The 25,859-nt window shown below is 38.9% G+C and overlaps 1 protein-coding gene across 1 annotated transcript in view; it reads right to left on the bottom strand.

The window, feature by feature from the left end:
* The window catches only part of LOC100493606 (mucin-5B-like), a 104,751-nt gene extending 84,520 nt beyond the window's left edge, over positions 1-20,231 (bottom strand). The window contains exons 1-12 of the mRNA XM_031901319.1: positions 20,189-20,231; positions 17,881-18,136; positions 16,562-16,673; positions 15,714-15,801; positions 13,978-14,099; positions 12,507-12,681; positions 10,252-10,341; positions 8,469-8,589; positions 6,698-6,836; positions 2,970-3,071; positions 2,502-2,571; positions 782-919 (exon numbers count right to left, since the gene is read on the bottom strand). Coding sequence (XP_031757179.1) covers positions 782-919; positions 2,502-2,571; positions 2,970-3,071; positions 6,698-6,836; positions 8,469-8,589; positions 10,252-10,341; positions 12,507-12,681; positions 13,978-14,099; positions 15,714-15,801; positions 16,562-16,673; positions 17,881-18,136; positions 20,189-20,231 — 1,456 coding nt within the window. The remainder of the gene's footprint in view (positions 1-781; positions 920-2,501; positions 2,572-2,969; positions 3,072-6,697; positions 6,837-8,468; positions 8,590-10,251; positions 10,342-12,506; positions 12,682-13,977; positions 14,100-15,713; positions 15,802-16,561; positions 16,674-17,880; positions 18,137-20,188) is intronic.
* Positions 20,232-25,859: the final 5,628 nt, after the last annotated feature.

Below are 25,859 nucleotides of genomic sequence, written 5' to 3' on the forward strand. Positions count from 1 at the left end.
AGTTTTTGTTTATTCTATTTATTTCACTTGCCTTGCCTGCAAATATTATAGCCACCACAGCTATATAAGCAAAGTCTTTCATGTTATTTATATATTGGATTTACATTCATGTGGTACTGGCAATAGGGTTGCCACCTTTCTTAAACAATAACACTGACTAGGGGATGGGGGCGGGGTCAGCTAGTGGCGGGGTTATGATGTTAAATGGGTGGGGTAACAGCATGAGGGTTGTAATATGATAGGGGCAGGAGGGGCATATGGGGCTAGCGCTTAAGAAATCTTGGTGAGTTGGGCAGGGGGAGAGAGATCTATCAGACAGGGCTGACCTGTTGGGGGTGGGCCAAGGGCGGAACAGCAGATGATTACAAATTTACCAGCCCCAGCCCCCCAGTAAAATACCGGCCAGGTGGCAACCCTAACTGACATAAGCCAATGGTAAAAAATTGACTCAGTATGAACATCCTAAAAAAGCAAATTCATACAAACCAGAAGCCCTCTGTATAAACAAACCCCTCCCTACCCTATCTTTTTAGCTAAAGAGCAGCTCATTATAAAGAGGCTTCTCAGTGGTCTGCTGGTTTGTCTGACTTTGCTCATTGGAACCAGGAAGTAGAATGTGTCTTTAGATTAATTTTAAAAATGTCAATTGTCATTTGTCAAAATGTCATTTTTAAATAGCACAAGCCCTATTTATTGAATGTTGAAATAAGGGTGTATACTGTCCTTTTAAGAATCAGCTGCAAAGACTCACATAAAAAATGTTAACTATTGGTTCACTTACCTGTTGTTTTATGTTTAAATGTAGCATTAACACTAATGGAGAGCTGAAATATAGGCTTAATTTCGACCTGAACGGTCATGCCAAAGGGCGTTATCACATTGACAGCATGAGAAGTAGGTTTGAAGAGGGTGACACCATCTGCAGGAAATAATAAACATAGCACAGTTACTGTTTGTTATAGAAATGTTAAAATAAAATGAGATACAAACATGTAATTATGAAACTGATACAATCCTGAAAACCCCAAAGAATTTAGGAACCAATCTAATCAAGTACTAGAAGTACCATTTAGTGTTTCTTGGTTTTCTTAGGCAGAATTTTACCCACTTTTTTGTTCAAGGTTCCCCTTGGGGTCCATTTTGTTTTGGAGCCTTATTTAGAAGGTGAAAGTTATCCTCACAAAACAGATTGCTTTTGAGTAGCAGGCCACAAATAATCATTTTAATTTTGAGTTGTTTTTTTCCATTGTTTGTAAGCTGCCACGCAAGGATTTACGGCGAATATCCATGTTTCACGGCTTGTTTCGTGAAATGGATGAAAAAATTCGGAGCAGAAAAATTCGCTGCACATCCAAAAATTGTCGCGGGCGTCCAAAAAATAGTCGCGTGTCAAAAGAATTGTAACTTGTGACATTTTTTTGCCGTTCCGCGAATCTTTGGAAAGATTCGTGATTTTTTCTGCGAAACGGGACAGATTCGCTCATTATTAGTTACAATTTGATTAGTTGTGTTTGGGCCCCTTCTATTTTACTAAAATTTAGAACAGTGGCTTCCACAGGAACCAACCACTCCACAGGGCTCTTGTGCACCTTCACGGGTAGCACCAATGGTTTGCCTGTTCCTGGTTCTAAAATTATCCAGACCCCAAATAAACATTTATCCTAAAGTTAATGTAAAGATGACCTAGGGTTGCCACCCAGTTGGTATTTGACCGGCCAAGCGGGAAAATCCAAGTATCCAGCTAGGTATTACAATTTACCAACAATATATCTACTGGTAAATTTCTAAGGATGGCAACCCTGCCTATAATCCCTCCATCCCCTGAGTCATTTACATGGCAGATCACGGCCTTTTATATAGGGGCCAGCCTCTGGCTATTAACCCCCCCACCTGCCCACCTTCCCACCCCATCCATCTGTTCTACTGTCTAACCCACCTATTTCCCTGCCTTACTCTAAAGGCTGATATTAATAGGAAAAAAGGTGGCAACTAGTAATGAGAGAATCTGACAATTTTGCGTTGTCATAAAATTTGCGAAACGGCAAGAAAATTCATGGAATGGCGGAAAATTTACAAAACGCATTTTGTCGCACAATTTTTTTGCCGCCCGCGTCTTTTTTGTGGGCCGCATCTATTTTTTTTTGCGCCGCAGCTATTTTTTTGTTGTCCGGGGTTTTTTTTATCGGGCAATGTGATGCACGATACAAAAAAATCAGCGAGACAAATTTTTCCACAGCGAATTTTCACGTAACTTTTGTGAAACAATTCGCCAATGGCGAAATACGGAAATTCACTGCGAATCCATGCCTGCCGAAAAAATTCGCTCATCCCTAGAGGCAACCCTAAGGTGAACAAACTGTTTCATTGAGTTATCTATTTACTAATGATTCTCATAACTATACTTTACATACACACATGAAGCATAAATTGATCTTCCTACATTTTTTAGAAGCATTTCCGTGATGCGCAACAAATACAAATAAATATGAAACTTAGCAAACCTTTATATTTGGGCAGCAGAGTTATAAAATTGTTGAGATATACATTGCCACAATAACAGATTTTTATATTCTGAAAAACAGGAAAAATATAGGAAAAAATGATCAATACAGCAATAATCAAACTTGTGACTACAGACAAACGCTTAAAAGTCATGAATTATTTTGAGTATGTATTTTGTCATAACTCATATTTTTTTTTAACAATTTGTGTTTTTTGAGTTAAAAGATGATTTTTACAAGGGAAAAAAATGAGATTTTTGTTACCATTTATTATGCGGTAAACTGAGACAAATCTGAAAGTAAAAATATGCCTCTGAAAGCTGTTGAGGTCAGTAGAAGTCAATGGCAGATGTCCTCTTTCTTTGCTTCATGGCTTTAGAGATTTTCAGGGGGGGGTATTGGCACTTTGCCCCCTACATGTATTAGTAAGCTGCCGAAGCACTGATTCATTTTATTTCTTCAACTTACCACCTTCCCTATGGTGATATGGACAGCATTCAAGCAGGTGACAGATTCAGATACCCCACACTGGACAATTTTGGCAGTTACAGCAAATGTTTTCTCAGTATCCTGGATGGATAAAACACAATTAAATATTTAGAAATGTAAAATTCGAGATTTCCTTTTTATCCTTATACAGAAAGGTTTATTATTAGTAATGAGCAAATTTTTTCGGCAGCAAAGTTCTGCATTTCGCCATTGGCAATTTTTTTTCTCAAAACTTCCGTGAAAATTCGGCATGGAAAAAAATTGTTGTGCGTAAATTTTTTTGTTGCGTCTCAAATTGGGAGCGGTTGCTTCAATGAAGGGCGCCGTCACGTCAAATTGGGTGCGGAAACGTCAAAAAAGGGCGAGGACGCGGTTGTATCAAAAAAGTGTAGTGCCAAAAAAAAAAGATACGGCAACCAAAAAAGATGCGGGCAACAAACAAAAAAAAAATTGCACAAAAAATAATCACGCAACAAATGTGTTTCACAAATTTTTCACCCTTTGGCGAATTTTCTTACCATTTCGCAAATTTTATGGCAAAGCTAAATGGGACAGATTCGCTCATCACTATTTATTATTTATCTATTTAAATCATGCATGTTGTCATTCAGTATAAACATACAGAAATATACTGTAAAATTGCAGATTTGTAGTAAGAAAAACAAGAATAAACACTTGCATTGAAGTTGGACATAAGGTCTCATTGGTTCAAGAGAACACTAAGGGTTTATACCCGGGTAATAGGGCACCTTTTTTCTGTTTGTGCCTTGCCCTTCCCACCAGCCCAGTAAAACAATGTGATAACTGGGAAACAGAAAAAGAGAATACAGAAAAAAAATTATATCGAAGAAAATATAACCAGGCAGAGCCGAGAAAACAAGAAAAATGATGCGAGAAAATGCAATGGCAAAAAGTGAAATACATTTTAAAAAAGGGGGAATTGCCCCTTGATCTAATGTTTCTTGCTGGGCCTATGGCATTCCTCTAGGTCTGAGGTTGCTTCTGCCTGTGTACACACAGAGGCAAAATTATTCAAGGTCGAGATGTTATTCTTCCATTTGATCTCAAAAGAATTTTTGCTTCATGAGAATTTTCTTTTTCACTTTCTCACCTTCCTTTGGACCTCAAAGATGAGAACTATTCAAAACAAAGGGCATACCAGAACTACGGAAAATTAGTGATTTCGCAGCGAAATTCCGCATTTTGGCATCAGCAAATGCCAAAGAGAGGCTCAAAATTGTCAGCTGAAAATTCGCAGTTGCATAAAAAAAAAAGTAAATTGGCACTGTTGGGTCAAATCGTATGTGGTCATGTTGAAATGGGTGTGATCACGTCAAAAAAATTGCGCATGTAAAAAAAAGTCATGTTTCCCAGATTTTGTGCAGTTTCCCAAAATTTTCTGACGTTTTGCAAATTTTACAGTAAAGCGAAACAGGACAGATTCACTCATCACTACTCAAAAACTCATTCAGCCTGCTCTGATGAATTGCTTGTAGTTGTATGTATGGATGCACCCTGAAATAAACACCAGCTGACTGGGTTGTGCCAAGACATGTATCTTCCATGCATCCACTGCATTGGACACGAGTGCCATTACTGACATTGCACATATTTGTAAACAAAGATCACTATAAAAACATATGCTAACAATTCTCGACGAATCAAATGCTGCATTGTGGGTAAAAACAGTCATTTGTGTCTGAATATTGCAGATTGCATGGATGTGTTCCTAAATTAGCCGTTTTGTTTTCTCTTTCTAATTAACCAATACAGGTATGGGAATCCCTTATCCAGAAACCCGTTATCCAGAAAGCTCCGAATTACGGAAAGCCCATCTCCCATAGACTCCATTTTAAACAAATAATTCACAATTTTAAAACTGATTTCCTTTTTCTCTGTAATAATAAAACAGTACCTTGTAACTGATCCCAACTAAGATATAAATAATCCTTATTGGATGCAAAACAATCCTATTGGGTTTAGTTCATGTTTTATTGATTTTTTAGTAGACTTAAGGTATGGGGATCCAAATTACGGAAAGACCCCTTATCTGGAATATCTTTGGTCCCGTGCATTCTGGATAATGGGTCCTATACCTGTATATAGAAATGTATTTTAAAAGCTAATGACATGATAATATTTTACCTATATTCAAGGAAAGGACTGGTATGTGAACAAAGGCATAAAGGAGAACTAACGTTTAAAGGAGACATATCCTATAAAAATTAACAATGTACCAGGGAATTATACTCCTCTAGATATAGAAGGATTGTGCTAAAAAAAGTTGTGTTTTGGACTGATTTATTGAGAAATTCAACCTAAACCCCACTAGCCCCGCCCATCTGTTCCACTTCCTGTTGGCTGAATTCTCTGGATGAGCTGGGGAGCCGGCGGCCCTCTGTACCCTGCACTGTAGGATAGGAACCAATCAGCAGCTAGGCTGACCTGATAGGGAGATAAAGCCTGTCTGTGCTTGTGTGACTGCAGGGTTGTGATTGGCTCTCCCCCTCCTACTGTGCTTCTGGCAGGGACCGTTAGGACCCGCCCACCCCTCATTTCAAACTCTGACAGAGAAGTGATAGGATCTATAGGGAGCTCCAATAAAGGGGCCATTGTTACAGATAGGATTAATTTTTAGCCCAAAGTGAAACCAGCACCGTATATTATTCATAATTGCCTACAGAATTAAGGTTTTTCCCATTTATCAAATATGTCTCCTTTAAATCACTGGGGTATACCAAAATGATATGCACTCCATTGATTTAAATAGCTTACCCTGGGCTGGTGCTCCTGTTTGCTGAAAATGGAGCCCAGGGTATTTCTGCTATTACGATCACTTGGTTGTTCCTAACTTTTGGCAACCCCAGCGATTGAGACTTTAGTTGTCCTATAAATTACTTGAAATTTAAAAAAAAAAAAATGTGAACAGAAATTAGAAATGCAGTGAAATCTGTGTGTCTAAACTAAAAGGCCTCCCTAGTTCTGCTAGATTTGTCTGAATACACAAATACAATTTTATGTAAACAATTAAAATTTCAAAAATCTCTCTTTTAATGAATATAGCCCATAATGGCCTCCTTTCATAGTCAGAGCGCTCTCGGGCCCAAACAATTTAACAATTTACTTATGTGCCCCAAGTATCAGTTTCATCATTTTGGTCGTCTCTAGTGATGAGCGAATCTGTCCCGTTTCACTTCGTTGAAACATTTGTGAAACAGGAAAATTTGTTAAACGGCACAACATCTTTGTTGCCTGTGTACTTTTTTTGTTGCATACATCTTTTTTTGTCATGACTGCATCCATTTTTATGCGTCCGTGCCCAATTTGACGCAATCTTGCCGATTTTGACGTGACCACTGCGTTTTTTTGAGGAGCGGCAAATATTTTTGCACCGGAAGTTTTGCGGAACAATTCACCAATGGAGAAATGTGGACATTCACTGGGAATCCATGCCTGGCGGAAAAAAATGCTTATTGCTCATCACTGGTGATCTTTGAAGAGATTCGTGAAATGCCAAAAAAAATATAAAACAGCGAAAATGGTGCACGTACAACTTTTTTTTGATGTGCATCATTTTTTTATTACAAAAATCCGCCAATGCCAAAAAGCAGATTTTTGCCACGGATCTATGCCAGGCGAATTATTTCGTCCATCACTAGTCATATCTACTATGCATATCTTGAATAATGCTGAAATAATATACAGACCTTGGACATTAAATACATGCAGTTTCCATGGAATGTAAACTCCCTTGCATCAAAGGTACTGATATGTGATCCTCCTCTCAGAGTGCAGTTGGCAGAGCAAGCAAATTGTGTGCAGGACCAATGACCAAACTTGCAAGTGCTGAAAAAAAATAAAAAATTTTCTTGGCATAATAGTAATTTGAAATGGTTACTAGTAAGTTACAATTAAATTGGGTCAAACTACACTGGGTAGTAGTCTAAAGCTGGCCATACACGTGACCATCGGTCACACGAAACATCGTCAGATCTGCCACACACCGTCAGGGCTGAAACAGCAGATAAGGAGGTAGAAACAATAGGATTTCTACCTCCTTCTGCCGATTCAGCGCTGAAGGGAGATTTTGATCAGGCGCCTTCTATGGCGCCCGATCAAAATTTTCTAACCTGGGCGATCGGCGAGTCGACCGATATCAGCAGCTTCCTGCGATATCGGTCGACTCACCGACATGCCATACACGCACCGAATATCGTACGAAATGAGGTTTCGTACGATAGTATTGGTGCGTGTATGGCCAGCTTTACATATAGTAGATTTTTATTATTAATTACATTTACAAGTAATAATTTAAAAAAAATAATTAAGAATGGATGCAATTTTTGGATCCCCAAATCAAAAGTAAATATTTTGCAAAACAAATGTCTCCTTTCTGAATGTAGTATCTTCTTAATGTGACCCCATTTCCAGTTTCACATTTGTGGCTCTAAAGTCGAATAATGGATCAAATATGAGAAAATTGCATTTATCTAATTCTCACCAAACCCTTGGATGTTGCTCCCAGTGGCCTTAACGCAGGGGCTTATTTTTTAATTCTTGGCTTGTAGGCAAGTTATGGTTGCATAAAACCTTTGCCAAACAGAGTCTACTGTAGGCTGCCAGTCCACGTAGGGGCTACCCAATAGCCAATCATAGCCCTTATTTGGCACCCCAGGAACATGTTTTATACTTGTGTTGTTCCCCAAGTCTTTTTACATTTGAATGTGGCTCATGGGTAAAAAAGGTTGGGTATCCCTGGTTTAGAGCTTAATACATAAAAACTAGTGATGGGCAAAATAATTTCCGCATTTTGCCACCCCTACAGGAGAATCACCCTTAAAGGAGAAGGAAAGTCATTTTGGCATTTTACTGCCTATAGATTAGCCACATTAGTGCCACCTAGAACACTATATTTATTCTGCAGAAAGCTTTACCATACCTGAGTAAAGAGCTCTAGAAGCTCTCTCTATTTAAGATAGCATCTGCCATTTTAGCTTGGTCTTCCTAGCTTCCTGCTGTAGGCTGGTAGCTCAGATTACACATTCCTACGGGTGGGGGAGTGAGTTTTATGAATTCTTATGGAGGGGGAGCAGGAGAGGGGGGAGAGGAGAGAGCTGTGCAGACTCAGAAATAAAGGATGTTTCTGAGAGAGGAAGTCAGATACCCTAAGAACATGTTTACAAAAAAAGGAGACAAAAAATCCTGTGTTTCTTTTAAAAGAGGACTCGGTGGCTGCACTGAGTCCTCTTTTAAAAGAAACACAGGATTTTCTGTGAGTGCTTATGGCTGTATTTACATAGTCCTCTCTAATAAAGCTTACTTAGTTTTTACCTTTCCTACTCCTTTAATCTATTGAGTGCAAACGTAAAGAAGGACAGAACCTTGTAAACATTAATTCATGTCAAAGTCATAAGCATCATGCTTTCCATTTCCGTAACACTACAAAACCAGAACAAAAGCCAATACAAGAAACTGTACCAGTCGTGGCAGGCAGTGGCATAGTTTTCATTGGGTTTAAATATCTTCGCACCATGAACACAAGGACAATTCCTCAATTTCACACACTGTTTACGGTGATGGATATCATCCAGAACAGTTCCTGGAATATAAAGACCAACTATGTAAAAATGCCAAAGGCTCAATGTTTATAACAGTACAATTAAATGAAATGTCAATCTGGTCCAAAAATCCTGAAGTTGTAATGCACAACATAATTATAACATGAAAAGAAAAGAAGACAACAGCATTTACCATATATCATTAATATGACACTGTATATTTTCCACTTCTGGTGGGAACACACAAGCCCAGTATTTACTTACATCATGACACCAATGTGTCATAACAGATACTGAAGCAAAATATTAGGGCAATTAAAATTGTCTTTCATTTAGTCACTAAGCAGTCCCCAGGAACCTGCTTATCTATATTGGGACTATTTAGGTTTATTCCACCAGCCATGGTCCACACATTAAGTAACGGCTCTATCACTTTTGAGACTTTATCAGAGTCATAAGTGGCAAGCCCAATCAAATATCATAGTAATGTTACTATCAATCAAAATCAGTTTTAAATAGGTTCAGGAATGTTATTTCATGCTATCCTCTGTGCATATCTGGAAGCACCCTTGCCTTGCTTGAGGAGGTTACCTCCATGAGGTTATACCATGATGACACCATGATGGTTATGCTAAACAGATAATGCTGATTGGAGCAACATTCCAGGGTATTTAAGATCATTTTGAATTGAGAAACCAGTTGGATGACTAGTGAAACATCTTCAAGAGCATCAAGAGTCCAGTTGATTTGACTATAGATGACCTGACCTGTATGAATGAGAACCTTCACAAACATATCACTCTTGCCTTGTTTTTCTTAATACCAGACATGACCGTGTAGTCCAAAATCACTCATGCCTTGTCTTTTGGCATAACCAGAAATGAATATATAGCACTGTCCCTCATCTACTACAGTGTTATGCAAACTTCCTTACTAAACTTCTTGACAGTGCTTCAAGGCAATTTTCTGAAACTAATCTCAGTTTGATGCTATCTAGTGATGAGCGAATGCCATGGATTCGCAGCGAATTTTCACATTTTGCCATTGGCGAATGGTTTTGCAAAACTTCAGTGAAAATTTGCAGTGGAAAAATTTGGCGCTCGTAAAATTTTTTTTGTCGCTCGTCAAATTGGGCGCAGGAGCGTCAAAAAGGGTGCAGTCACATCAAATTGAAAGTGACTGCATCAAAACAAAGGTGCGGTCGCGTCAAATTGGCCATGGTTTTTTGGTACGTTGCATAAAAATTTGAATGTGGTTGGGTCAAAAAAGTGCGGGAGACAACAAAAAAAATTGTGCGACAAATGCGTATCGTGAATTTTTCGGCATTTCACAAATTTTCTTGCCGTTTCGCGAATTTTATGACAAAACGGGACAGATTCACTTATTACTAGTGCTATCCATTTCTGTGGTTAATAAACCTGAGCAGTCTTAACGTAGATAGGCGGTTTTCTGAATGGGACCTGGTAAAGGCAGACAAAAAGGAAAGTGACTACTGGAAATGGTTGACTTCATTTTGAAAATGATAGAACTTGCATAGAATATTTATTTATGGCAGCTAAATATTTTTGGACATTTGTTTACAGGGGGTGGCATTTTTAATAAAAGATTTTTTTTAAAATTTGAAATTAAAATTTCAGGTTCAATAGGTAAGTAGGTATGTATATTTATCAAACCCTGTATATTGATCCACCCTGCCCACTAACTGTCAGCTTTATCTGGCTTTATCTGGAATGTCATATCTGACCATTGGACAGGATTCCTGTTGTCCTTTCTCTCATTGCATTTTTCTGATTCTAAATAAGTATGGAAATACACGTACATCAACAATCTTATGCTCCCACCATCTGGTATTTTTCAGAACTACTAAGGAAACATTAAGGCTAGTGATGAGCGAATCTGTCCCGTTTAGTTTGTCGTGCAACTTTTTTGGGGCGTACATTCTTTTTTTACATGACCGTGCCAAATGTGTGCGAAACTGCGAAAATTTTACTTTTTTTAACTTCAAATATCATTAGGACTAGTGATGAGCGAATTTTTTCACCAGGCATGGATTTGCAGGGAATTTCCTCATTTCGCCATTGGCGAATCATTTTGCGAAACTTCCATGAAAATTTGCACGGTCGCATAAAAAAGGCGCGTCAAAATTGGGCGCAGTAGCATCAAATTGGGTTCGATCGCTGCAAAAAAGGGGCGCATTTGTGTCAAAAAAGGCGCGGTCACGGCAAAAAAAGCGCAGGCGACAAAAAAATAGGCACGGGCAACAAAAAAACTGCAACAAATGCGTTTCGCAAATTTTTCGCATTTTGCTAATTTTCTTGCCGTTTCGCAAATTTTATGGCGAGGCAAAACAGGACATATTCGCTCATCACTAATTAGTACAGGCTCTTTCAACCTAGTGACCACATTTAGCTGTAGGAAACATTTTGGAGTTAAACATTTTGGCAATAACCCCACTGTTTCCCTGAAATAATAAATAATATAAAATAAATAATATAAACAGTTATTTTTCCTTGATGATACATAGCAGACATGTAAGAAGGTCTATATATTTTACCAGTTTTTTCCTCCTTGCACAACTCATAATCTGAGACATTAAAGGCACAATGAAAATCCCACCATACCTGGAGGGCAGGAGCATCCCTCAGAACACGATTCACTGCATAATTCACTTGCATCAGGTTTTGAGCATGTATCGGGACAAGGTGACACACATTCATAAAACATCATGGTAGGTGGACATTGTATTGCTGGTAAAGATAGAAAATGGAGAAAGTAGCACCCTTTGTGTAAACATGGCTTTAACTAAGTAGTAACTAAGTATGTAGTGCCACTTCCTACACCCAGAAGCCTTATGTCATATAAAACTGTTCCCCCATGTCTGCCCTCACATCCTGGTTGCTCATTGTCCTTAATGTACTCCAGGGCAGTTGGGAGGTACATAGGTAGCCCCCCTCTTGCCCCCAACCCATCCATAAACTTGTTTGTCATTCAGATGTCCAAGTCAGGGAATGGCAGCAGACACAGGCCACAATGGGGTACTTTACGTACTCCTTGCACTTATGGAATGTGGTAAGGACAGGGCTGGCCTGCATCTTCCAACACTGTGCTCTGCTCCAGGTCTTACTAAATATCCCCTATTATCTTTCAAAGCTACGTAAAATCCCAAGTTAGGGAGCAGCATGAGTCACAGGCCTTAATAGGGCCCTGTACTTCCCACCTGCCCTATGGCAGGTTGGCTTCCATCCACCAGCATGATGCTCTGTGCCTTGTTGGTTTTATATCTGGCTAATGGTGTAAAGTGCAGACAGACTATAGACAGAAATGCTGCTTGAATGAGTACTTAGGGTAGTGCTTTTGCACCCCTTTGTGTTCTGTCTTTGTGAATGATTCCTATAGTGAGTAAGGTACATTCCGATATTCCGATACTGGGAGTGGCATATCTATGCTCCTTCGGATAGTGATTTTAAGAAGAAAGGTGGGTAATGATATAATATATGTAAAGTTTGCTTTATGTGCAGTAATCCATGTCAAATTATTTTCCTTTTAAATGGGGGACCATCCATCCTTGTTTAAATTGTTTATCAGTATTTCTGGCAGTATTAAATCAGTCTATATGATACACAATGGCTTGCCTGGCCAAAGTGTTAAATAGAATTCTTCCACGAATAAGTACATATAATGCACTGTAGCACACCCATTAATGCCCTATTGTTTGTTCATGCCTCCAGCTGTGAAGTAGCTTGTGCCTAATGAGTATTCAATGTCCAACCTTCTGATTAATAGACAAAAAATACAAGCAAGCAAAATGAGTCATATGTTTCTGTATATGTGGCTGAATAGCTTATTCATACTGAGCATCATAAAATAAAATGATCCAAACATAAATGAAACAGCTAGATACAAAATAATATTTACTCACAGCACAAATCCGGGCGGCGCCAGTTGCCAGGATGCCCACCAGCAAGGACACATTCTTTGGAGAACTGGTTCAATGTGCTGCAAATGCATGATGTCTTGTTTAGAGATTCACAATTGCACAGGTCTTCCTTGCACGTCTGGAGATAATCTGGGTATGAATCCAACAGATCTTTGCAGTTACCCATTCTTGAAAGGAGATTTTCACATTCAAGCCTCTAAATAGATGAAGGAATCAATCAATCAATCAAAGATTAAGATTATTGCCATATGCTGGATCCATATACTTAGGGCTTAGCTTTCCACATTTCTTGGATAATTAAATTGAAAAAAAAAATGAAAGCTTTTGAGATGATAGAATTCCATCTCTTTGTTGGGCTTAAATACATTACATTATATGAGACTGTACTATAAGACATTTATACACACCAAGACAGAACAGGGTGGGGTTAACAAGAGAGTGCAAAAGTGGGAATTAGACAAGAAGAAAGTGAAGAGACAAGATAAGGGTCCACTGGGTGGGATAACAATGGATCCACTGGGTGGGATAACAAATGGATCCACAGGGTGGGATAACAAATGGATCCACTGGATGGGATAACAATTGGATCCACCGGGTGGGATAACAATGGATCCACTGGATGGGATAACAATTGGATCCACCGGGTGGAATAACAAATGGATCCACCGGGTGGGAAAACAAATGGATTTACTGTACTGGATGGAATAACAAATGGATGGGATAACAATAGGATCCACCGGGTGGGATAACAATAGGATCCACCGGGTGGGATAACAAATGGATCCACCGGGTGGGATAACAAATGGATCCACTGGGTGGGATAACGAATGAATCTAGATCTTTACCACTTCACAAATCCATGGGACATGTTGAAACAAGATAATTTTTCAGCCCAGATATTAATAAGCCTCCCAAAATAAACAATTTAGCCTCCCTCTGCCAAGGATGCTAATACTAGTACAATTAGTACCTTGTTGTGAGGTGAAGTCAGCCATAGACACGCCAATATTACCTTACAAAACAAGGTTCCGTACAATATTTGGTGCGTATATGGTGGATTAACGAGGCCAAAGCCTTGGATACCAGTGAGTTCTTAGGCTTCCAAATATTAATAACAGTAAAATGCTGCCTCTCAAGCAACTGTAAATCCACATGAGGCTTCTTAAACATTGTTCCATGAGATACTCTATTCTTTTGATCTTATTTAATGGGATTTACAGAACCTCCATCAAAGCTGTTGATACTGATTTTATTTGTTGAGGCTGGTGAAATACGTATCAGGCATTTTTGCCTTGGACCATAATGACTGATAGCAGTGTGGGGTGACCCCTTTTGCAACAATAGTACAGAGGACAACATGTCAACGAAGTTACATACAAAGTGAAGTGGAACAAAGTGACATACAAATAATCCTGCTATCAAAACCTCCACAAATAAAAAGACATTGAAAAATTAGCAAATGGTAGGAGCCCTAGAGATTAGCACTGCATACCTGTTGCTTACATGTTTCCTGTTCAGTCTCTTTACTGTCAAATTCTGAGACATCTGAGCAATCATCCGCAGGTCCACTGACCTTGTGAACATTGCCAAAAAGGACTGGAGAGACACTATGCCCTGCAGAACAGAATTAAATACATGCAATACTAAGACAAGGACTTCTTAATACAAGGACCTCTTAATATTATCATTTGGTTTATGTACTACTGGTCATTTATGCTCATTTTCTTAGCCAAATAGCACCCAGAGCATTTGTTCCACCATCATTCACATTATTGGCATGCAGCATGACTAGTGTTTCTCTGCCAGAGGAAAAATCCCAATGGAGCAACTAAGGTTGCCACCTGGTCAGTATTTTACTGTCCTAGCTGATAAAACACCTGCCAAGGCCTGGGCCAGTAGTACATATTTACTGGAAATGTAGTTGCAGGTAAATTGCGCCCCTGATCTGCCAGGAATGTGCTGCAAACCTTTTCTCTGCCTTTCCACTTTCCTCAACGCTCTACAGGACATCCTTGATTTCATGGCCCCACCCCCTTTCATCATCACCCCACCACTTTGACATCACTGACCACCCCTTTTGTCGCTACCCCCACTGTTGGACAGTAAGTCAGTTTTAACCCTAGGAGCAACTTCTATGTCCATTAGCCCGGCAGAAGAAAATAAATAGAAATGAACAACGACCAAATGGGCAGTAACACCAAAAAATTTTAATATTTGGGTTCACTTGGAAGGGTTGGACTTCAGTCTTTTTTCAACCTAACTTAACTATGGAACTATGTAAACTGCACTGAAAGCATTTATATATAAAGTTCACTGGCACTCAGTGTCATATCTAGAAAGCATGCAATTTTGTATCTGAAATTGCCTGAAGTTTTTCAGATAGCAGAAAATGGCAGATAGCCTGGGTTTTTTGTTCTGCAGTTTTTTGCAGAACAAAACTACTGCGTTATCTCCACAAGATAAAAACAGTGGAATGTGTCCAAAGCCTTTTAAAGCTCTTTGTATACTGAGAAAATTTGACATACTTAGGGCCAGTTAAACTGGAGGGGTGCTAGGTGTGCCACATCTAACTCAGGGTCCAAAAAATAATCCACACCCAGAATTATAAGGCACACCCACTATTATAATAAGCCTCATCCATCAGCACTGGTTTCGCTATTTTATCTACTAAACAGTTTGATGCCCACTGTGATGCCCAAGTTTCCTGTCTGTGGTAAGAAGTGGTAAGGGGCAAAACTATTGCATTACCCCCCGAGGAAGGATAGAATCCCTTTGCATCTCTCTCCAACTCCAGCACTGAACAAAGTGCAAAAAGCCAGCATGGGTGCAGGACCTGCACTTTCCAAAAAAATACAGCCTTTGCAATAGTTCCTACATACAGCATTACAGCACTGATCCGGGAACTATTGCAAACAAGTTATTTATTGAAAAAAAATCCAACGTTTGAGCACTGCTGTTTTCTCAGGACCCCCCTCGAGAATCCCTTTCTAAAAGTGTTAGAGTGCCAACCCGCTTAAGTAAATCTCTCTACGACATATGAGCTATTGCTTCTCTTTCTGGTCTTTTCTATGTTCAAATACTTGTGCAAGGCAGCAATGATTTATGAGTTGGTCCTGAACTTCCAACACCTACAATAGCTTTTGTATAGCCTTGTCAATTCATTTTATCTAAAGGTACCTTTGACACCAGCTGCAGGTCTAAAACAATGTATCTAACACTTACACTAACCTTGCCAAACAAGATCATTTGAGGTATTGCCGTCGCTATTGCCACATAGTCCACAGGTCTTTCCTCTGTACGTGTCACTGAGTTCTATCTAGAAAGCATATTATGTATATTAAATAAACATTCACCTGCAGAATCTTGAGGTTAATACAAACGATAATAAAAGGCCTTACATCTTATGGAAGATGATGACGTTGTTAGAATAAATATTTCTGTAGGTACAAAAACATTTTTGGGACTATATGAAGTAGAAATAGGTTTCCAATAGTTTTGCGCTGTATCCTAACATTGTATTGGCACAAGTTGTGGAAAGTACCACTTTTAAATAAGGGGTTTTGGAACTGATTTGGATACAGGTATAGGACCCATTATGCAGAATGCTCGGGACCAAGGGTATTCAGGATAAGGGGTCTTTCCGTAATTTGGATCTCCATACCTTAAGTCTACTAAAAGTCAATAAAACAGTAATTAAACCCAATAGGATTGTTTTGCATCCAATAAGGATTTTATTATATCTTAGTTGGGATCAATTACAAGGTACTGCTTTATTACTACAGAGAAAAAGGAAATCAGTTTTAAAATTCTGATTAAAATTTGATTAAAATGGAGTCTATAAGAGACGGGATTTCCGTCTGTATAATGGGTTTCCGGATAAGGGATCCCATACCTGTATTGTGTATATGTGGGTAAGGTTAACCCTTGTGCAAAGTCAGTGTTTCATGAAAGTAATTGTTATTACTTATGCTTTTGCCTAAATTACTATAACCTAATACTCTATACTGGCTGCATGTGTATAGATAGAAAATAGAATATAAGAACTTTCTATAAATATGACTTGAATATACACTCACCTTGAAGTCATCTCCCCAGTTCCATGTTATCAGACCAATTTTTGATTTTATTTTTAGATTTTCACACGCGTCATCGATATCGACACCCTTCTTGGTGTATGGAAAAGCTATTCTAGAAAAACATGCCAGATATGATCAATGATCATTTGAAGAATTTACGCAGAACCCTTAACTTCAGTTTGTCACTGTGCATCAAATCTTCTGTCTGCCACAATGTACCATACATAATAAATACATGTAAATAAGCCACATTAGAATTAACACTGAAACATTGAAAATTTTGGACTTTGCTTAACGTAACTTTTGTTCTCCAACCTTCAGTTTAAATTTGAAGCTGGTAGTGTCCCAGTTGAACAAGCAGTGTCAGTTGTAATGTGAACACACATTGTGCCAGTGATTTAAATTAATTAGCCATTAAGGCACATGAGAGGACTTCTATGACTTATGACTATGACATATGAGGTTATATAATAAAAAGCACTAATCCTGCCCATGTGCAGGAACCCATAGCAACCAATCAGCAGGTAGTATTTAATGGTCACCTGTTTAAACATCTTATTGGTTGGTATTAGTGATGAGTGAATCTGTCCTGTTTCGCTTTGCCGAAAAATTTGTAAATCTTATGATTCGCGTAATGGCGAAAAATCCGCATAACAGCAAAAAATCCACGTAACGGTGAAAAATCCACATAACGGCGAAAATGCTGCACGGCAAAAAAATTGTCGCCCGCGGCTATTCTTTTGTCGCGCGGCTATTCTTTTGTAGCCCGCGGCTATTCTTTTGTCGCCCGCGGCTATTCTTTTGTCGCCCGCGGCTATTCCTTTGTCACCCGCGGATATTCTTTTGTCACCTGTGGCTATTCTTTTGTAGCCCGCAGCTATTCTTTTGTAGCCTGCGGCTATTTTTGGACGTGCAGCGAATTTTTCTGCTGCAATTTTTTTCATCCGTATCGTGAAACAATCTGCCAATGGTGAAATGCGGAAATTCGCCGCGAATCCATGCCTGGCGAAACATTTCTCCCATCACTAGTTGCTATGGGTTCCTGCTACTTGGTAAACTTAGTGCCTTATATTACATATGGCGGTTTGAGTTATATGATTTCTATGGCTCCTATAACTTCTATGATATTTATAACTTCTGCCATATATGGCATTTAAAAATGTATATTTAATAACATACTTATAAACAGCAAACACATTCACAATGTGTATGGAAAACATTGAAAGTGTATTTCCTTTTACTAGCAAGATTGCTGACAACAGCTATAAAGAAAGTAGCCGCCACTTTCTCACATTAATATTGAACTGCCAGGTACTCACTGGTTTCCATCAACAGTGATCCCTTCATCTTCCACTTTAATCAACAGATCGTCAATAATGACGGTAAAATATACTCTGTAGTCATCGTCCACTTGAACCTTTTGTGTATAGATATCAAAGGTTGCAGAGGGGGAACAGTCGGATGCAAACTGATAGCTGCACTGCCCAGAGAATGTATACTGAACTTTATCGAATGTTAGGTAGTGGTTACTGCCCCACGTCACACAGTGGCTCTTGGGTCCATGAGACTTTTCCACTACAAATGGGACAAGAAAACTTAGTTTAGTAAAATATAGAAGGTTAATGGGGAACTCCAAATTAAAGGGGAACGTCCAAACCATCATTTTGTTAAAGAGCCCCATAGAACACAGAAAACCTTAATATACCTATCACTGATATTGGTTCTTTTAAAAAGTATGAATAAATACCATTAATAAATCCAGCTGCAAAACAGTTCCTCTTTTTCTGCATCATGTGAAATTCTGGCAAGGGAGGAGGGACTAAAACACTGATGTTACAAATTGCAAAAGCTTACAGACAGCATGCAGGAACTGTATAATCCACAATGCATTGCACTGTGATGTCCCTTTCCTTATTGACATCATTGCAGGGAATTGTGGGATTTGGAGAATGCAGGCCAAAGGCAGGCTGACAGTCGACTACTGTTACATTTTATTTGAGTGTCAAAGTAGCCAGCCAGATCAGCAGGGGAACGGGGGGGGGGGGGGGGGCTTAGGGAACTGTTCCAAACCATATTATTACATGAAAATCAAGAAAAGGCTGCATATATTATTATTGTTGTACATTGCAAAGTTGCTTGAAATGATATTTACTTTTCAAAAAGCTCAAGTTGTGTTTGGGTGGAGTTCCCCTTGAAACTATATTAATAATAAATAGTGATAGCTTATGGGGATCCAATCGGTAAACTTTAACACTTTTGGTAATGAATAGTTTGAGTGTCAAATGATAAAAAAACAGGGTCTTTCTCCATAGCCTATTGTTAAATTAAGTTAGTTTCTCAAGATGTGGGCTTGCCAAGAAAACTAAATCAGATCTTAATTGAACAAATGTACACTAAATTGGGATTGAGTCTAAAGAGCTTATTTATAAAAGTCACATAACAGTGCAAAAATATACACCTCTGTTTGCTATATAATACCATGTAAATAGTCACATATTTTATAAACATGAGTTGTGGGCAATAAAGAGTTTGCAGAGCTGGGGCGACTGTTGCATTTACAGTATACAGGTATAGGACCTGTTATCCAGAATGATCAGGACCTGGGGCTTTCCGGATAAGGGGTCTTTCCATAATTTTGATCTCCATGCATTAAAAAATCCTTGAAATATCATTTAAACCCAATAGGATTGTTTTGACTCCAATAAGGATTAATTATATCTTAGTTGGGATCAAATACAAGGTACTGTTTTATTATTACAGAGAAAAAGGGAATCATTTAACCATTAAATAAACCCAATAGGGCTGTTCTGCCCCCAATAAGGATTAATGATATCTTAGTTGGGATCAAATACAAGGTACTGTTTTATTATTACAGAGAAAAAGGGAATCATTTTTAAAAAATAGAATTATTTGCTTATAATGGAATCTATGGGAGATGGCCTTTCCATAATTCAGAACTTTCAGGATAATGAGATAAGGGATCCCATACCTGTATCTCTAATTAAGGATAATGGTGGTAATGGTTTCTAGGCTAAAATAGTGTAGTTTCTTGGCATTGGTGATATTTGCTAGTGTTAAGTAAGCTTTCCATTTGATTCAAAAGGTGAAATACACCACTGGTTTTATTCATACATTTTATTTTTTTTTCGAATGCCAATGTTTCTTTATTTATTAAAAACAAATCAGAACGTAAAACTTGATTGAATAAAAACAAAACTAGAATATTTTGAATCTGTAAGTTTAAAAACTCAAAACCCCCCCCAAAAAACTAGAAAAACTTGAATAGAAAAATATGTCTTGAATTTTGCCTAAGACAACGATTGACTTCTACATGAACTCGCAAGCTTTTAGATGCCAATGTTTTGCATATGGGTTTTTTCAAGTTTTTTGCACTTAATAAAAATAGAACATTTGAGGTTTGGAACCATAATTTGAATATTGGGAGTTTTATCATAAAAATGTCTAATCTTGGAAAAATTTAAACGTTGATAAATCACCCCCTAGCTGTCTTGAGTAGTGAATCTGTCCTGTTTCCCTTCACCAAAACGGCGAAAAATCTGTGCAACGTTGCCTTTGTTGCAGGAATTTTTAGCCACAACATTTTTTTGACCCGCGACTAATTTTTACTCAGCGGTAAATGGCGAAATATGGAAATATGCTGCGAATCCATGTCGGCCGAAAAAATTCAGTCTTCGCTAGTCTTGAGTATCCTAAAGTACTGAAAAAGTATCACAAAAAATCACTGGTTTTATTTATACATTTTTAAGTTTTTTCGAATGCCAATGTTTCTTTATTTATTAAAAAATCAGAATACAAAACTTAATTGAATAAAAAAACTAGAATATTTTGAATCTGTAAGTTTAAAAACTCAAAAAAATCCAAAAAAGCTAGAAAATCTTAAATAGAAAAATATGTCTTGAATTTTGCCTAAGACAACGATTGAAAGACCGAGTTTTTTAGCAGATTCTCTGAGTCCGGAGTGCTCGATGTTCTACTTTTGATATTAGAAAAAAAACATTCAACAAACCATAGTATGTTTGCTTACTTCATTAACTCGGCAGCAAAGTATGTCAGCAATATACAGAACGCAAGTATGGGATCTATTACTGGTTTAGGAATGGTTGGTAGTGATGAGCGAATTTTTTCGCCAGGCATGGATTTGCAGCGAATTTCCGCATTTCGCCATTGGCGCATTGTTTAGTGAAACTTATATGAACATTTGCAGAGGAAAAAATCGTTGTGTTGAATTTTTTTTCGTTGCGGGTCTAACTGGCCGTGCCAAAAAAGGGCGTGTCTGTGTCAAATTGGGCTTGGTCACGTCGAAATTGGGCCCGGTCGCGGCAGAAAAGCACGGGCGACAAAAAAAAACGTGGGTTTTTTCGCTCATCACTAATGGTTGGAACAAAGGGCTTTTCTGATAAGGGGCCTTTCTGTCGTTTAATGCTCCATTCCTTAATGTTCATATCTCTTAAAATTGTTTGCGTAAATAAGAGCATACGGAAAATGGCATGTAACAAAGTGAATTCTTTTTATTAATACATTCCTTTGTTTGTCAAGCAGGTGACAGCAACTCTTATGGTTAGCCCTGTAGGGGATTTTAGAGTAGGGTACCAGAGTACCCCAGAGTACCCCTGGTAGGGATATTAGCATTTACATAGACAGTACATCTATTTTATTATTAGCAGCTCATTTAATAGTTCCCCTGTTTAATGAACGATTCCTGTATATAATTTACGTATATATTTCTGTTTAGGTACTCATTTTATATTTTTCATTAGTGATGAGTGAATCTGTCCCGTTTCGGTTCGGCATAAAATTCGCGAAACGGCAAGAAAATTCGCGAAATTGCGAAATTGTCACCCGTGTATGTTTTTTTGTCGCCCGTGTTTTTTTGACGTGTCCCCGCCCAATTGTGACGTGACCATGCTTTTTTTACGCAACTGCACATTTTTTGACGCGCCCAATTGATGCGTGGCAAAAAAAAACTGTGTGACGAATTTTTCTGCTGCAAAGTTTTGCGAAACTATTCGCCAATGTCGAAATGCGGAAATTCGCTGCAATTCCTTTGCTTTGTATTATTGCTGGGTAAGTCACGTTACTCAAAGTCACTTTTTTTTACTGTTGTTGTTTAGTTAAACATTTTGACAGTGCAGCCAGAGGAAAAATCTTCTGAAACACCTGAAAGCTCTGATAGGTTTGTAAACCACAACTAAGTTTTCTAACCCATTCTTTCCCAAACCAACAATCCACCTCTATTTATAGGCCCACCCCTGCCCCACCTCTGATATTACGAAGAGGGCGGAGCAGGTGCATGGCTATAAATAGTGGCTGCTGGAGGCAGAAGTGGGGCATAGTAAGGTCATGGGTGGGAAGGGTGGAAATAAGAGCTTGGCCCAAATCCCCACGTGACCCACAAACCTAGGAGCCCATTTATATGTACAATGGTTTATGATTACAAAAAAATCTTATTTTTTCTAACTTTTAAAACCTTGCGGTTTTTTTTACAATATTTTCGTTAATTTCCGAAAAAATCGTATTTGTCACAACCAGTACGAGAGTTTCGTAATTCATTCAAGCTTTGGTATCGTGACTTTCCTTGGGCCGGGTTGGAGCTGCAGAGTGCCATTGAGCCCTATGGGAGACTTTCCTTGGGCCGGGTTGGAGCTGCAGAGTGCCATTGAGCCCTATGGGAGACTTTCCTTGGGCCGGGTTGGAGCTGCAGAGTGCCATTGAGCCCTATGGGAGACTTTCCTTGGGCCGGGTTGGAGCTGCAGAGTGCCATTGAGCCCTATGGGAGACTTTCCTTGGGCCGGGTTGGAGCTGCAGAGTGCCATTGAGCCCTATGGGAGACTTTCCTTGGGCCGGGTTGGAGCTGCAGAGTGCCATTGAGCCCTATGGGAGACTTTCCTTGGGCCGGGTTGGAGCTGCAGAGTGCCATTGAGCCCTATGGGAGACTTTCCTTGGGCCGGGTTTGAGCTGCAGAGTGCCATTGAGCCCTATGGGAGATTTTCCTTGGGCCGGGTTGGAGCTGCAGAGTGCCATTGAGCCCTATGGGAGACTTTCCTTGGGCCGGGTTGGAGCTGCAGAGTGCCATTGAGCCCTATGGGAGACTTTCCTTGGGCCGGGTTGGAGCTGCAGAGTGCCATTGAGCCCTATGGGAGACTTTCCTTGGGCCGGGTTGGAGCTGCAGAGTGCCATTGAGCCCTATGGGAGACTTTCCTTGGGCCAGGTTGGAGCTGCAGAGTGCCATTGAGCCCTATGGGAGACTTTCCTTGGGCCAGGTTGGAGCTGCAGAGTGCCATTGAGCCCTATGGGAGACTTTCCTTGGGCCAGGTTGGAGCTGCAGAGTGCCATTGAGCCCTATGGGAGACTTTCCTTGGGCCAGGTTGGAGCTGCAGAGTGCCATTGAGCCCTATGGGAGACTTTCCTTGGGCCGGGTTGGAGCTGCAGAGTGCCATTGAGCCCTATGGGAGACTTTCCTTGGGCCGGGTTGGAGCTGCAGAGTGCCATTGAGCCCTATGGGAGGCTTTCCTTGGGCCAGGTTGGAGCTGCAGAGTGCCATTGAGCCCTATGGGAGACTTTCCTTGGGCCGGGTTGGAGCTGCAGAGTGCCATTGAGTTGTACGGGAAGTTTTTTGCGGTGTTTACGATCGTTTGGATAAAAAAAAAATTGTATCTTTTGGATCGTACCACGATATTTTTGAATATTTTCGGAATTTTCGTAACATTTCCGCACATCAGAAATTATCGTTAAGAATATGAATTTTCGCAAATCGTACTTCGAAACAATTGAAATTCGTACATTGATAAATGGGCCCCCTAGTGTAGATGTTGGCCCAAACCTGCATAGCCCAAACTGCGCATAACTATCAAATGCCTAGCCTAGAGTATATAAAACAACACTGCTTCTTTTAAATTTGCATTTATCCATATGTACCTTTAGACCTATGTTCACAGGTTGATTTTTTTACCACAATTGATAAAATTCTCATCTATAAATAAGTAAAAATAAAAGAATAACTTTTTGTTCCATAGCTTCTTCAGGTGTCTGAGGAAAAAGATTATGCAGAAGATTAGAAAGAAGAAACCAAAGGTTCCAGATGTAGAGAACCCACCTGAAACAGCTCAGTCTGAGCAAATATTAAAAGCAGCTAAAAGGTCTGTTAGGTTTGTAGGCCTCAATTAACTATATATATTGTTTGCCTTGATTGATTCTTTTAATACACACATGCACTCAAATTTTAAATAATGTACTTTTTTTGTTTAAAGTTCTGTGCATAAAGGAAAACGGCAAAAGAAGAAGAAAAAGAAAGTCGCTGAAAAATCAGAGCTTCCAGTAGCAGCTCAGCCTGAAGCAGCATCTGAAAGCCCTGATAGGTTTGTGCCTACAGTTATTTTTATTTAGAACAGTCATTCTTTAACAGTAACACTGTCTCGCAGAAGTCCCTACTAGTGATGAGCGAATCTGTCGATTCGCCGAAAAATTCAAAAATCTTTTGAAAGATTCGCGAAACGGCGTAAAATTCACGAAACGGCGAAAATGATGCACGTCAAAAAAAATTGTCTATTATTTTGTCACGCGGCTATTATTTCTTTGGCCGCGGCAATTATTTTGTCGCCCACGGCTATTATTTTGTCGCCCGCGAATATTATTTTGACGTGGGCGACAATTTTTGGACATGCGGCTAATTTTCCCGTAGCAAATTTTTTCATTCGTTTCGTGAAACAATCCGCCATTGGCGAAACGCAGAAATTCGCCGTGAATCCATGCCTGGCGAAACATTTCGCCCATCACTAGTCCCTACCTTATAGCTCCCAGTTCTAAAGCAGCCAACTGCTACAGCTAGGTTTAATGGTAATGCTAATGTCAAAGCTTTAACCCACAAATCAGTAATACTTTATTACTATATAATACAACTCTAAAATTAGGGTTAGTAGTATGGTTATTATTAGCTACACACTCAGGAAGTATGTCTATGAGTTAAACTGATTATATATTCTACAAAGCAGAGATTATAGAGGGTGTAATGATGTTTACACTTTTCTATTTGTACAGTAGAAAGCACAGAGAAAAGGTGGAGAAAATAGAAGATCATATAGAGCAAAGGCTTCCAGAACCTGAAAGTGGCGCTTTAGTGCCAATTAATACTTTCAGCTTTCTTGAGCCTCTGGTGACCTTAAATGAAAAGCCGACTAAGAATCAGAAAAAACGTAAAAAGTGAGTTTGCTTTGCATATATTAAACCGCACATGTGTTTATTATGTCATTTAATAGGAAGAATGTAGCAATTACTATTAAACTATGGATTTGACATTTGATTTGGAATAAATGAAAATAACTGGATGGTTATAAGATGAAGAAGAAATTGTTATAGATATCTTGTATTAATCTGTACAGTATAGCACCACAAATATATGCATCTTTTATGCTATCTTTTACAAGCCATAATTATAAATAGAATATTTTGAGAATATTTATGCAAGTCCTAGGGGTGTTAATAACAGCTGGAATGGGGCCCCTATCTTAGAATCTGTGATATCTAAAGCTGAAATTTGGGTTATGTATGTATGTATAACTTTATTTATAAAGCGCCACAAGGGTACGCAGCGCTGTACAATCTTACAAAATTACACACAGGGAGGACAAGTGATAATAAATAAATATATATATATATATATAAGTGCCATGTGGTATGAGATACAGTAGGAAGGAGGTCCCTGCCCCGTAGAGCTTTATACGTTATACGTTAGCAGAATCCAACAGAAGCTTTAATGTGCTGCTTATATAAATTATTTCTTTACAAATACAGATTTGTGAGGTTTCCTTAAATTGACACTCTTTGGTTTGTACAGGGTACTACGGTCTATGAAAATTGAATAGATTCTAGAAAGTACTGAAGACAAAGAAGGTTTGCTCCAGCGGTTGATGGAAATAAAGAGCAAGTCCCAGACTGCTCAAAACCTCAACTTGTAAGAATTGTAAACCCAAACAGTGCTTCCCTTAGTTAATGCCCTATGAAATTCATAAATAATTACCTGCTCAGCACAACACAAAATACATGTCAGGGATGTAATAATTCATTTATTTTATAGTTCGGTGTATTATGAAAAGATTGAAGATCCCTATAGTGAGGAGGAAGGGGAGCCCTCACTGAAATTTGAGCTAGAAAACTCCACTTTCCCGCCTGAGATTTTAGAGCCTTCAGAATCTGAGATGTGAGTTTGCTAAGTTCATTATACTATGTGTAAATAGAAACAGTTATATAAACATTTGATTCAGGATTTTATTGCGGTGTGGGG

This window comes from Xenopus tropicalis, chromosome 4 (genome assembly GCF_000004195.4).
Source record: "Xenopus tropicalis strain Nigerian chromosome 4, UCB_Xtro_10.0, whole genome shotgun sequence".
In the NCBI taxonomy this organism is placed as follows: domain Eukaryota; kingdom Metazoa; phylum Chordata; class Amphibia; order Anura; family Pipidae; genus Xenopus; species Xenopus tropicalis.